The sequence below is a fragment of the Sinocyclocheilus grahami genome, unplaced genomic scaffold, assembly GCF_001515645.1.
Source record: "Sinocyclocheilus grahami isolate Dianchi unplaced genomic scaffold, SAMN03320097.WGS_v1.1 scaffold1094.1, whole genome shotgun sequence".
Taxonomy (NCBI): domain Eukaryota; kingdom Metazoa; phylum Chordata; class Actinopteri; order Cypriniformes; family Cyprinidae; genus Sinocyclocheilus; species Sinocyclocheilus grahami.
Window position 1 is genome coordinate 60896 of NW_015506273.1, and position 13940 is coordinate 74835.

Genomic DNA, 13940 nt, shown 5'->3' on the forward strand with positions numbered 1-13940 from the left:
AGTTTGCCACGCAACGTCGTCTTTAAAAAGACGCACCCGTGAATGCTCTTTTAGGGAAAAAGCTCTTTTAGCATACTGAAGCGCACAGGGGAGATGGCCGCCTGCAATACAAACAGGGGGTAGTGCAGCCCGATGTGTGCAACCCACACGACACGGGAAAACCACCACCGCTGAAGCGCCGTACCACCAACACGAAGAGCTCTCGAAAAGAGCACGCTGAACTCGTTCAGTCTTCTTCTCTCAGTAGAGCAGTCAGGAGCAGAACGATGTGATCGCTTTGCTCCGAAGCGAAAAGCTGAATATGCGCTGCACCTGCTGCCTACTTATACTCACGCTGTGATCAGCGGCAGCTGGATGCAATAATCGCATGCCAATGCGCATTGGCTCGTTTAGTTTACACTCGGAGTAGATTGGTCTCTCTAAGCGAGATCCCAATTCATCGGTCATCCGACGTGACGTCGAGAGTGACCAATTGAATGGGAAATGAAGAGTTTGGTTCTAAAACGCAATAAAGCCATTTTGATTAATTTGAGTAAAAAAGTTTTCTTTACCAAGAAAGTGGCAAGATGAAAAACACTATTTTCTGTTTCAAACTTTCACATAGCATCTTTAGGTTATAATAACATACAAGATTTAAATCCAGATTTTGATTTTCAAAGATTTATTATAAGATTGTATAATTTTTTCCCCAAAATGCAATAAATGTATGACACTTTTTTTTTCATTGAATCAATATAAAAGTAATTTTTCATATTGAAACTGTTGAAAATACACAACATAGTAAGTTGATCCACATATGACAGGCTCTGAACTTGGTCAATACTAATCTTATATACAGGCACTGGGCTAAAAATACATTCAATCAGTCATCGCTCCCAAAATGAATTCAACGGGTCATCTTGTTAATGCTATAAATTAATTACAACAATAAAAGAAAATTTCATCATGAACATACATGAACAACAATATCACATTAAACCACAGAAATTCCAAAATGACATTTCCCTTACATTCAACTTCCAAAAGTGCATTCATCTTTGCCATGTTACATTCATTTAGTTGACTAGTGCTATACGCTATATTAACAAAAACATTAATGGCATTAATAAAAACACTTACACTGACAAGCTACGCAATATCACGTTCATAATCGAATGCGACTCATCTGCGATTATGAACGCGATATTGCATAACTTGCTAGTGATCTACGGCTCTGTGTATTAAATGCCGCTACATCTGAAAGCACGCGATGGAGATTTATCACAGAACCGGCTTTACTGACGAGATGCGCATGACAATCACATGCGATTTATCGTGCAGCCCTAAGTTTGTTTGTGGATCACAAAGTACAAAATAGATGAGGAAAACTAGGATGCCGGGTGTATTCAAAGCACCGCCATTACTGTCTAGAGTGCGTGGAATGGTGCGCTGTGATTGGTTGAGCAGATATATCGCATTCTGCAAAGAAAGGAGACTGGCGTTTGTCACGGTTTGGGAAAAAAATTACCTAATAACTCGTGCGGATATCGTATTTTGCGTAAAATAAAAAATTGACTTTTCAATACCGACCAGATACTATACTGATTTTGGCGGAAACTAATTTTTTTTTTTTAAATGGCGTTTATCGCGTTTTGGAACCAAACTCTTCAAATGCTGGTGACTTTCTTGTTATTGTAAATCTGTATTTCCCATTAACACCTTTTTTTCTTTCTTTTTTTTTTGGCTGATGAATGCTGAATAAAAGTCAGTGTAACAGTGTTAAGTACCCTTTTTATTTGCGTGTGATTATGTGAATATTTTTACACATATTAGAACCCTTGAAAAGTTCCTGGGTTTAGTGTGAATCTTCATCATAACAATAGAAAAGAGGAGCAGAATGGCAGTTATCATGAAACAGCAGGGTTTGCTCTGGCAGCCTGGACGTTTTTGGTAATCACATTCAGGTAGAATAATAGATAGCTTAAGTCACCCTTCCTATCAAAAAGACACACACTGTCACAGTTTAGAAATTAAATTGATTTGATTGATTTGATTAAATTTATTAACTCATAGCAAAATTGTGTGATTGATTATCAGGGCTTGAAATGAATTTATGTGCAAGAGAGAGGTTAATGCAGTGCAGTTTTCATTATAAATGAGTCAAAGTTAATGATAAGAACAAGATAGCTAGCAACATAACAGCAACTTAGACTATTATGAGTGTTCGAGCTAACATAACTATGTAGCGGGGACATCTCTGATTTTTGTTTTAGTTAGTAAACAAAACCTTTATATGTTCTGTTCAGTCAGATTAATCAAATGTGTAAAATTACCAGCCTATACATTTTCACATCTATACATTTATAAAATAAATTAGTAAATTTGAACCACTGAACTGGAATGACCATTAACTTTTGCACTTTGTAAGTGCCCATTTCTGAGGAGGACTAGAGAGAGCATGTGCGGAAATCAGTAACAGAGGAATTTCCTGTAGTAAAGTGTTATTTCTCTCTCGTGCAGGTTTGATGATTGTTTGCCCAAATGATAAATACAGCTGTGAACCTGTTAGTTTCTATGTAATTTGTTGTTTTGTGTGATTTAGCAACAAAGGACAGACGACCACAGTAAATATAGGTGCAGAATTTACACGATGGGAAACACTAAAAGCACAGAAGAAAATGAAGAGTGATGTGGAGCTGGCAGCTTTTCTTCTCAACCGGTGGGAACACAAAATTATCTTTTAAATTCCACAATTTAACTAAAAGGTTTAATTTGCAACATAAATAATCAACCATGCCAAAGTGCATAATACATTTTTCTATAGCATGTAACTTAGCTTTTGAAATGGTGTACACTCTGCCTTTTGAAACAAATTTAGCACTTTAAAGGGGTCATATGATGCTTTTTTAAAGATCATCATTTTGTGTATTTGGTGTAACAGAATATGTTGACATGCTTTAATGTTCAAAAAACACATTATTTTTCAAATACTGTACATTATTGTAGGTCCTCTATGCCCCGCCTCTCTCAAACGCTTTGTTTTCTACAAAGTTCGTCCATAAAATGCATTGCTGTTCTGTTGTAAGTAATCTTAAAGATTCCTAAATGTATCTACTTTCGGAAGGCCAAATAAAGTGCTTTTGCTTTTGCCTAGAAACACACAGCGTCTCCCTGACATGCTGCTTCAACACTAACTGCGGTTACTGAAACCACGCCTTCTTTCTTTGCGTGAACATTTGGGCGCATTATGCAAATATTGCCACATAGTGAGGTAGATATGTGGGGGCGTGTTAGAACGAGCCGTTTTAGGGGGACGTGGCAGAGTCTTAACTTTGATAAAGAATATCTCTTTGGTTTTGAGACTTTAGTCTTTGCAACTTCAGGGATCTTATCTATGCACAATCAGCTTGTAACACTCCAAAAAGAAAGGAAAACTTGAAATCGCATCATATGACCCCTTTAAAATAAGTGTTAAAATACTCTGCATCCCATAAACCAAAAGGTTCAAGAGAAATGCATGTGTTCCTAAAAAGACAACATTTATGTTGTCATGTCAGTTGTGTGATGATAATGGCTTTGGCTACGACCTTCTGACATTTTCTGTCGTTGATATGTGATGTTGTCAGTCAGTTTTTCAGAGATTAAAGATATTTGTGTGTTCTTTCATGAAATAAACAAAAAGAGAGAAAAAATATATAATTATACTGATGTTGGAAAAAAATAGTTTCTTACAAATTTCTCTAATATCGGAAATTAATTTCCTAACAGGATTCAATATGAGAAATCAGACTTCCAGAATTACCGCTTCAAAAAGAATTTCAGAGAAAGTCTTGTCTGGATCTTCCAGGTAGGAAAAAAATATTGTTTATATTAATAAATAAAGTTAATTTTTGTTTAAAAAAATTGTGAAATAAAGTTTATATTATATCAAATACATTATTCAACAACTGTAAAATTGCATATTTTATTTGTTAAAAATAATTAATGTCTGCAGTGTTTCCCCTATTATTTTAGTTGTGCACACATCCACATCACTGCCATGATGGACTCTTTTTCATGTTGGTAGAGGAATATCTCATAAAAACAACCTCTACAGCTTTCATATCAGCATGTCTTGTGCTGCTATCAGTAGGAAGATGCACACAATCTATTCTAACTTATATTACTTAAGAAATGGTTAAATTAAAACCTTAGTTAAAGTTACAGTTATTTGCAATCAATATTTAGCAACTTTACAGCTATGCATGATATACAGTCATATACAAATTAATATACAGTCATATGGACATTTGGAAATGTTCATTTTCCCTAACTCAATTCTGGTAATTCTGTAAAAAAAAAACGTTTTACTGTTTTTGCTAAGACGTTTACTAGCATTTAATGTTGCATCAATATCATCAATGAGTCATGTAAAAATTGCAGCAGCAATGCTCATACATCAGTAGTGGCAATGTGCCTGCTAAATTGAATATAGGGAAACACTGGTTTGACATTTTTATAGGTACTTTCAATAATAGTACTTAAAATTACTGAATAAAGTTTGATATGATAACTGATGCTCTAAAATTATATTAAATACTGATGTTCTAAAAATTTATTTTTTTGTCTATACTATTGCTACTTTACGGAAGTTCTAAGCGGCCATGCATTAGTATACATTTTTTCTTGTTTTCTCGTGATCACGACTTTATTTTTGTTGTGATCTCGACATAACAAAAGTTGTTTTCTCGTTATCATGACTTATTTTTCTCGTGATCCCAACATAACAAAAGTTGTTGTCTCGTTATCACGACTTATTTTTCTTTTGATCTCGACATAACAACGGTTGTTCTCTAAGATACACAACTGTGCCAACAGTTGGCAGTATAGAACTATTGATGGGGAGTTGTATAGGCTACTGTCTCAAATAAAGCCTACTGTACACGTTTGGGACAGAGGACCTTCTTCATGATAGGCTATCTATAATTTGTGCTGTTCTATACTGCATATCCACTAGATATGCATCGTGAGTCAACTGTTGCTATAGTAACGAACACATCCTTGATGGTGACATTCTAAAATGCTTAACCTGGCTTAATGCGTTAATTGAGAGTGTTTTTAAAAGACAAAACTCAGTATACACATTATTAGTAATTCATACTATGTACAGACAAGAAGATGAGCCCATAATAAGAACGCAATGCGTTTAATTCCGCGTTAAGTCCCATAGAATACCTTTACGGACAACACGTATAAATGTGTTAAGGCAGTGTTTTTAAAAGACCAAACTCAGTAAACACATCATTAATAAAGCATTCTATGTACAGACAAGCAAATAAGCCCACAAGAAAAACGTGTAGCGTTCGCATCCTGGACTCATCTGCTTGTCTGTGCATAGGCTATTATAATTTATTAATAATGTGTTTACTGAGTTTGGTCTTTTAAAAACACTCTCTTAACGCATTAAGCAACTGTTAGTAAATTAACAATTTGGTCCCTCTATATCTCTTTGCCACCTCTGAAAATTCTCAGTCCCTTAAAGTGTATACGGCCGGGAAGCAAGAAAACACACATTCAAATTGTATTCTCAATACTTCAATTTATTCATAGAAACAAAGATATTATATAGGCATATGTCGAGGGGAGTTTCAACCCTTTAACCAATGAGGATATAGATGACATACATATAGGATCTTGGCCAAGAACATGTGTTTATATAAAATGGCCACATGTACAGAAAAATATGGACATATTAGGAATAGACTTGACGAAGGATGCTGAACTCTCTTCAGAGTTCATCACGAACCCCTTTTACCTTGGAGTCCTAGCATTCATGTCCTTATTTGAACATTTGAACCAAGAAAAGCTAATGCATACATGTGCGCATGCGTACCTCGAATATGAGTAAGAGACATTAAAACATCATACAAGAGAGAGAGAGAGAACAGATGGGGAGGAGGGGGATTCAGAGAGATTCTGGATCGGCGGTTTGTCTCATTTTATAAATCAAACATCGTTTAGAAAATAGATGCTAAATGACTACAAAAGCACTGCACAAAACAGTGCAGCGCAAAAAGTCGCAATAATGGTAATCAGTATTCAATTCCCTTATATTTATGTATGGTACACGTTTACCATTTCATGAAACTATCATAAATAATGAAGCCCAAGTGCCTCCTACAGGCCTATTATGTGAAATGTAGGCTGGCAAAGTGGTGACGTGAAAGGACTTTAATATTAAAATATTTGATAATTATGCAGCATTAGGAAAGTGTTTATGCTCATCAAGTCTGCATTTATTTGATCAAAAACACAAAAAACTGTATTTAAAAAAAAAAATTTAAATTGTACTCAATTTAAAATAATGTTTTTCCTATTTTAATATACTTTAAAATATAATTTATTTATGTGATGCAAAGCTGAATTTTCAGCATCATTACTCCAGTCTTCAGTGTCACATGATCATAAGGACACAGTTCACATCCAGTGACTCAGCATCAGTGTGGAAAGGTCTAAAAGAGATCACCAACTACAAGACACCATCCCACAGCACTGTGGAGAATCAACAACTGACAGACGATCTTAATGAGTTTTACTGCAGGTTTGAAAAAACACCCCACACCCGCCCTGAACACCTTCTTTGGGATGGCACAATCAAGCGACGTTCACTTGCAGAACGCAAGCTTCTAGACGGCACATAATTCTGAAGTAATGAATTTAGGTAAAGGGGTGCAGAGCCAGTGGTGGTTTTGTAGGCAAACATCAATGCCTTGAATTTTATGCGAGCAGCTATTGGTAGCCAGTGCAAATTGATAAAGAGAGGTGTGACGTGCATTCTTTTTGGCTCATTAAAAATTAATCTTGCTGCCGCATTCTGGATTAATTGTAAAGGTTTGATAGAACTGGTTGGAAGACCTGCCAAGAGAGCATTGCAATAGTCCAGCCTGGACAGAACAAGAGCTTGAACAAGGAGTTGTGAAGCATGTTCCGAAAGAAAGGGTTTGATCTTCTTGATATTGAATAAAGCAAATCTGCAGGACCGGACAGTTTTAGCAATGTGGTCTGAGAAAGTCAGCTGATCATCAATCATAACTCTTTCAGGTTTCTGGCTGTTTTTGAAGGAGTTATGGTTGATGTGCCTAACTGGATGGTGAAATTGCGATGAAATTATGGGTTTGCTGGAACAACAAGCAGTTCTGTCTTGGCAAGGTTGAGTTGAAGGTGATGGTCCTTCATCCAGCAAGAAATATCTGTTAGACAAGCTGAGATGCGAGCAGCTATCGTCGGGTCATCAGGATGGAATGAGAGGTAGAGTTAAGTGTCATCAGCATAGCAGTGGTATGAAAAGCCATGTTTCTGAATGACAGAACCTAGTGATGCCATGTAGACAGAGAAGAGAAGTGGTCCAAGAACTGAGCCCTGAGGCACCCCAGTAGATAGATGTTGCGACTCACCTCTCCAAGATACCTTGAAGGACCTATCTGAGAGGTAAGACTCAAACCACTGGATTGCAGTTCCTGAGATGCCCTTTGCCAAGCAAGGCAAAACTGGTTGCTGTCAAGGAGGTTGTTCTGTGTGAGAAAGGCAGATACTTGGTTGAACACAGCTCGTTCAAGTGTTTTTGCAATGAAAGGAAGAAGGGAAACTACTCCTATGTGTGAGTGTGTGTGGTTTACAAAGAAATGTAGAAAATACAAAAGATTAGGCTACTGTCACACCCCTGTGGACTGTTGATTGTGGTTTCTCCCTTTGTGTCCATATTTGGTTGTTCCTGTTCTCATTATCAGTTAATCACCTCATTGTGCTCACCTGTCTGCCCCTCGTTATCTGCCCTATATCAGTTCCTGTCGATTGTGTTCTAGTTTGTCGGTTATTGTGAATGTTACCCTGTTCGTGTGTGCCTACCCTGTCTGGATATTACTCTTCTGTGGATTATTAAAGACTGCATACTGTTGACTTCTTCGTCTTCATCGTTCTGCCTGATCACACACCGTCTTGTGACAGAATAACCGACCCAAACATAAACTATTTAAGCGGCATCTTCCCCTTGTTTTTGTTTTTCGGTTTTGTTAGTTTTTGTTTTCTGTTATGGATGACCCTGCCGTCCTCGTCCTCCTGCTGGAGCAGGGGGATCGCTCTCTTGAGGACCACACTAAAGACTTTGTGTTCCTCGCTAACCTCACACACTACCCAGACAACTGCCTCTGCTCATTCTATCGAGCTGGACTTAACCCCATCACACGAGCACAGTTGTCCGGGGATGGTCAGCGAGAGAGCATCGCCGCCTTCATTCGCTAACCTCACACACTACCCAGACAACTGCCTCTGCTCATTCTATCGAGCTGGACTTAACCCCATCACACGAGCACAGTTGTCCGGGGATGGTCCTCGAGAGAGCATCGCCGCCTTCATCGAGTGGGTGCTGGTGTCCTGCAAGTCACATCTGACCGTGGACATTGCGGACAACAACACCAGCCCCACTCAGGACCCAGAGCCCAGTCAAGGACCACCCCGCGGCGCGGAGCTGGACGAGCCCACCGCAGACGGAGAGCCAGAGCCTGCCGCGGTCGTTGAGCCATCGCCATCAGGAGCGACAGAGCTGATGATCGCCCTGGAGCTTGAGCCCCAAGTGTCTGACCAGGTGCGAGAGCCGACAGCACAAGCAACGGTGGATACAGCTGTGGAGATCATGGGGGCAATGGAAAGCCCCGCCCACAGCGCCACCACTGGGGGTGAGCACAAACTGGACTTGGGAGATTTAATAGACTTGCACTCAGAGATACCCGTCCTTCAGTTTTCACCCGACCTGTTTACCTGGGAAAATATACCACCCAACCTCCCGCTCCCGCCTCCTCTCATTGACCTGTTCCCTTCGTCAACACCCTCTCCGCTGTATCCCGTCAGCCTCTCTCCTCACCCTCAGCTCACCATCTGTGGCGTGGGCTCGCCGCTGGTCTGCCTATCACCAGCTCCATTGGCGTTGAGTCTGGAGGATCCCTCGACTCTACCTTCAGCCTCCGAGGCCCAGACTCCACCTTGGTCATGCGACCCAGCGACTCCACCATGGCTCCTAGCTCCCTCCTCTCCACCGTGGCCCATCAGTCCACCAGCTCCACCGGGCTCCATCGTCCCTCCGGCTCCACCTTGGTCAGTTGTCGACCATCCGCCGCCTCGGGCCTCCACTTCTCTGGCTCCGCCTCGTCCCTCCGTCCCTCAGGCTCTGTCAGGCTCCACCTTCCCTCTGGCTCCACCTCAGTCCTCTGTCGCTCCGGCTCCACTGCGGCCTTCCGGATCCCTGTCTCCGCCTCGGTCGCCAGCGCCATCTACTCCGCCTTGGCCCTCCGGATGCTCTGTGTCACCCTGACTCATCGGCTCTCCGTCTCCACCTCGGGCTCCTCCAGCACCTGCTCCGCCGCTGTCGGTCAGCCCCCTGGAGTTGTCAGCCCTTACTTCACCATGGCTACTACCTCCGTCGGCTCCACCGTGGGCCGCTACCATGCCTGGGTCCCACCTGGCTCCTACTCCTTCTCCGGTTCCCTCCTGTCTTCTCCCTGGCTCCTCCCTCCATCGTCACCTCCCTGGACTCTGTTAGTCATCCTCCTCCTGGGAGCCCGTCCGCCGCCGAAAACTCCACCTGTCTGGTCTGCCTGCCAGCCCTTTGCCTTCTCCTGTCACCATCCCATATCCACTCCTTTGTCCTCCTCCTAATCCCCCTCCGTCCCTCCCTCTGTCTCCACGGCACGAGGATGCGCCTTCCGGGAGGAGGGCGATCTGTCACGCCCCTGTGGACTTTTGATTGTGGTTTCTCCCTCTGTGTCCATATTTGGTTGTTCCTGTTCTCATTATTAGTTAATCACCTCATTGTGCTCACCTGTCTGCCCCTTGTTATCTGCCCTATATCAGTTCCTGTCGATTGTGTTCTAGTTTGTCAGTTATTGTGAATGTTACCCTGTTCGTGTGTGCCTACTCTGTCTGGATATTACCCCTCTGTGGATTATTAAAGGCTGCATGTTGTTATATTCTTCGTCTTCGTCGTTCTGCCTGATCACACACCGTCTCGTGACAGCTACAACACTGGATAACATCACTGAACTAAATTATACACATATGTAAATCACATTTCTTATTAATATACATTTATTAACAATAAAGATTAAAAATAAGAAAGATGCACATTACAAATGGGTTGTACGTCGTTGTAAATGAGAAACAGATGAGTCGTGCAGCAGTAACGTAATGATAACATAAAATTTCAAACAAAATGATCATATTTATTCAAGCATTTAACATTTATAAGTTAATTAAATGTCTGTAATGAATGGCACAAATTATAGATAGCCTATCATGAAAAAGGTCCTCTGTCCCAAACGCGTACAGTAGGCTATATTTGAGACAGTAGCCTATACAACTCCCCATCAATAGTTCTATACTGCCACATGTTGGCGCAGTTGTGTAATTTAGAGAACAACTCTTGTTATGTCGTGATAACGAGACAACAACTTTTGTTATGTCGAGATCACAAGAAAAATAAAGTCGTGATCACGAGAAAACTTTTGTTATTTCGAGATCACGAGAAAACTACTTTTGTTATGTTGAGATCATGGGGAAATTAAGTCGTGATAATGAGAAGACAACTCTTGTTATGTCGAGATCACGAGAAAACAAGAAGGAAAAAAATAATAATGTATGGCCGCTTAGAACTTCCGTACTATTTTGTAGGTAAATGTCTCACATTATCACAGCTTCAATAAAGATTTTTACTGTTGCCTCTCTGTAACTTGTTTGACCTCATGATCATATGTGGATGTAAGATTTAATTACATTTTATTGTTGTAATTTTTTTTTATTGTTTGATTTTAGGACCTTGAGTACAAAATAATTGTATTTCTGAAGACTGAGCTGGAAAAGTTTAAGAAAATATTAAAAGAAGAGAACACACAATACTTTGTCCAGGACTTTATAGAGGACATGTGCAGTGTCAAAGAAGCAGCTCTTGATATCACACTTTACTTTCTAAAAAGTATGAAGCAAGATAAACTTGCAGACACTCTAAAAGGTAAGAGGCTCATGCGCATCTGTTATACTCTCACTTATAAAATAAGGAAAGAAAAGTAGGATCAAGTGTTTTTTTTGTGTTTGTTTAGATGAGCTGGTCTTCATTCATCAACGACGACTTAAATCGAACCTGAAGAAAAAGTATCAGTTTGTGTTTGAAGGAATTGCAAAGCATGGTGACTCAACACTTCTGAAGAACATCTACACAGATCTCTATATTACTCAGGGTTGTAGAGAACAGGTCAATACTGAACATGAAGTAAGACAGATTGAAGTTACTTCCAGGCGTCATGAATCACAAGAGATACAGGTTGAATGCACAAATTTGTTCAAAGCACCCGAACAAGACAAGCAGATCAGAACTGTACTGACAAAAGGAGTTGCTGGCATCGGAAAATCAGTCTCTGTGCAAAAGTTTATTCTGGATTGGACAGAAGGAAAAGAAAATCAAGATATCAGCTTTATATTTCCTCTTCCATTCAGAGAGATTAACTTAAAAGAGGAAGAAAAACAAGGTTTGATGAGCCTGATAAGTCAGTTTTTCCCAGAGACAAAAGGACTGAACCTTACAAGAAATGATAAATTCAAAGTCCTGTTCATTCTTGATGGTTTGGATGAATGTCGTCTTCCTCTAAACTTTAAGGATAATGAGACATGGCGTGACGTCTCATCACCAGCCTCTCTGGATGTTCTCCTCACAAACCTCATCAAGGGGAATCTGCTTCCTTCTGCTCTCATCTGGATCACCACCAGACCAGCAGCTGCCAGTAAGATTCCTCCTGACTCTATCGACCGGGTAACAGAGGTCAGAGGGTTCAATGATGCACAGAAGGAGGAGTATTTCAAAAAAAGATTTGAAGATCAGAATCTGGCCAGTGAAATCATTGATCATGTTAAACAATCAAAGAGTCTCTTTATCATGTGCCACATCCCAGTCTTCTGCTGGATTTCAGCCACTGTTCTCCAGAACATTTTAGAGGAGAAAAGAAATAATGATCTGAAAAACGATCAGGGTGATGCCTCCAAGGAAACAAATACTGAAGACACTCCCAAGACTCTGACACAAATGTACACACACTTTCTCCGTTTTCAGATGCTGCAGAGTAGACGAAAGTATGATGGAGAATACACACCAGATGTTTCCTGGGATAAAGATGCCATATTTTCACTGGGGAAACTGGCATTTCATCAGCTGGAAAGAAACAACCTCATCTTCTATGACACAGACCTGGAAGCCTGTGGTATTGATGTCTCTAAAGCATCAGTGTACTCAAGCATGTGTACCCAGATCTTTAAGGAGGAAACAGGGATCATTCTTGGTACCATGTACTGCTTTGTTCACATGAGCATTCAAGAGTTTATTGCAGCCCTTTATGCACATCTGTTTCTAGACATCAACAAGAAAAATGCATTTGTTCAAGATTCTACAGAACATGAAAACCAAAATGACACCATGATTAATTTGCTCAAGACTGCAGTGGACAAGGCACTTGAGAGTGACATTGGACACCTGGACCTTTTCCTTCGCTTCCTTCTCGGTTTGTCACTTGAGTCTAAAAAAACACTCTTACGAGGTCTGTTAACTCAGCAAGATGGCAATGACCAGAGCACAAAGGAAATAGTTCAGTACATCAAGCAGAAACTAGAAGCTAATCTGTCTTCAGATAGATCCATCAATCTGTTCTACTGTCTGAATGAACTGAACGACCAAACTCTGGTGAAAGAGATTCAGACCCACCTTAGAGAAGGAAGTCTCTCATCTGCTGATCTTTCTCCTGCTCAGTGGTCTGCTGTGGCCTTTGTGTTGTTGACATCAGAGGAAGAGATGGAGGAGTTTGAGCTTCAGAAATTCAAGAAATCAGACGAGTGTCTCATTAGATTATCACCAGTCATAAAAACCTCCAAAAAAGCTTTGTTAGTAATTTGTCACATTTTGCACTCATCTTAAAAACACATTTATCAATAACCCTCTATAATTCATTTTTTGAATCATATACCACCTGCAAGTTAATTCTAAACAACACGCCAAAGTTATTCTCTCTATATAGTTTAATTGAATATAATATGAGAATGCTTTATATTATGCACTTCAAACAAATACATAAACATATAGTGTAATGTGGCCCTGACAGGTGCTCTGGCAGATGTGTGTGCTGTATAATGCATTTGGAGATTTTTTTTTCCTCAGTGTATAACTTACATACACTTGCAGTTATATGTTTAGATGTAATTTTCAGAAAATCCTGCAAGTATTTGCATTTTGCATAAAAGTTCTTCCTGACAGTAAGTTTTTGATGAACTTCACAGACTTCATTAATCGAACAAGAACACGCACATCCACATCAAACAAGTAGAGCACATTAGAAATGTAATGCAATAATTCTAACTAAAATATGCATTTTTCTAAGATGAATGTAGGTTTAAAATGCTACATGAAACTTAATTATATTTAAGGGGAACAGTAACGTCTCGGTTACGTATGTAACCCTCGTTCCCTGAAGGAGGGAACGGAGACATCACGTCGGAGGACCGACGAATTGGGATCTCGCTTAGAGGGACCAATCTACTTCGAGTGTAAACTAAACGAGCCAATGCACATTGGCATGCAATTATTGCATCCAGCTGCTGCTGATCACAGCGTGAGTATAAGTAGGCAGCAGATGCAGTGCATTTTCAGGTTTTCGCTGAGGAGCCGAGCCGGTGACCCGGCCGCTCAGCGGTGGTACAGGAGCTGTGGCGACGGGACGTGACGTCTCCGTTCCCTCCTTCAGGGAACGAGGGTTACATACGTAACCGAGACGTTCCCTCTCAGTCGGTCACTCTCGACGTCACGTCGGAGGACCGACGAATTGGGATCCTATCAAAAGGCCACAGCTACCGCCCCTTCCAGTGTCCTGTGGAAGCCATCTACGCCCCTACTTTTTGGC

The 13940-nt window shown here is 40.5% G+C and overlaps 1 protein-coding gene across 1 annotated transcript in view; it reads left to right on the forward strand.

The window, feature by feature from the left end:
- LOC107566705 (NACHT, LRR and PYD domains-containing protein 3-like) overlaps nucleotides 1-13940 on the forward strand; it is a 168944-nt gene that overhangs the window by 15407 nt on the left and 139597 nt on the right. Inside the window, 4 exon segments of the mRNA XM_016252234.1 lie at nucleotides 2582-2698; nucleotides 3748-3826; nucleotides 10819-11014; nucleotides 11103-12927. Coding sequence (XP_016107720.1) covers nucleotides 2582-2698; nucleotides 3748-3826; nucleotides 10819-11014; nucleotides 11103-12927 — 2217 coding nt within the window.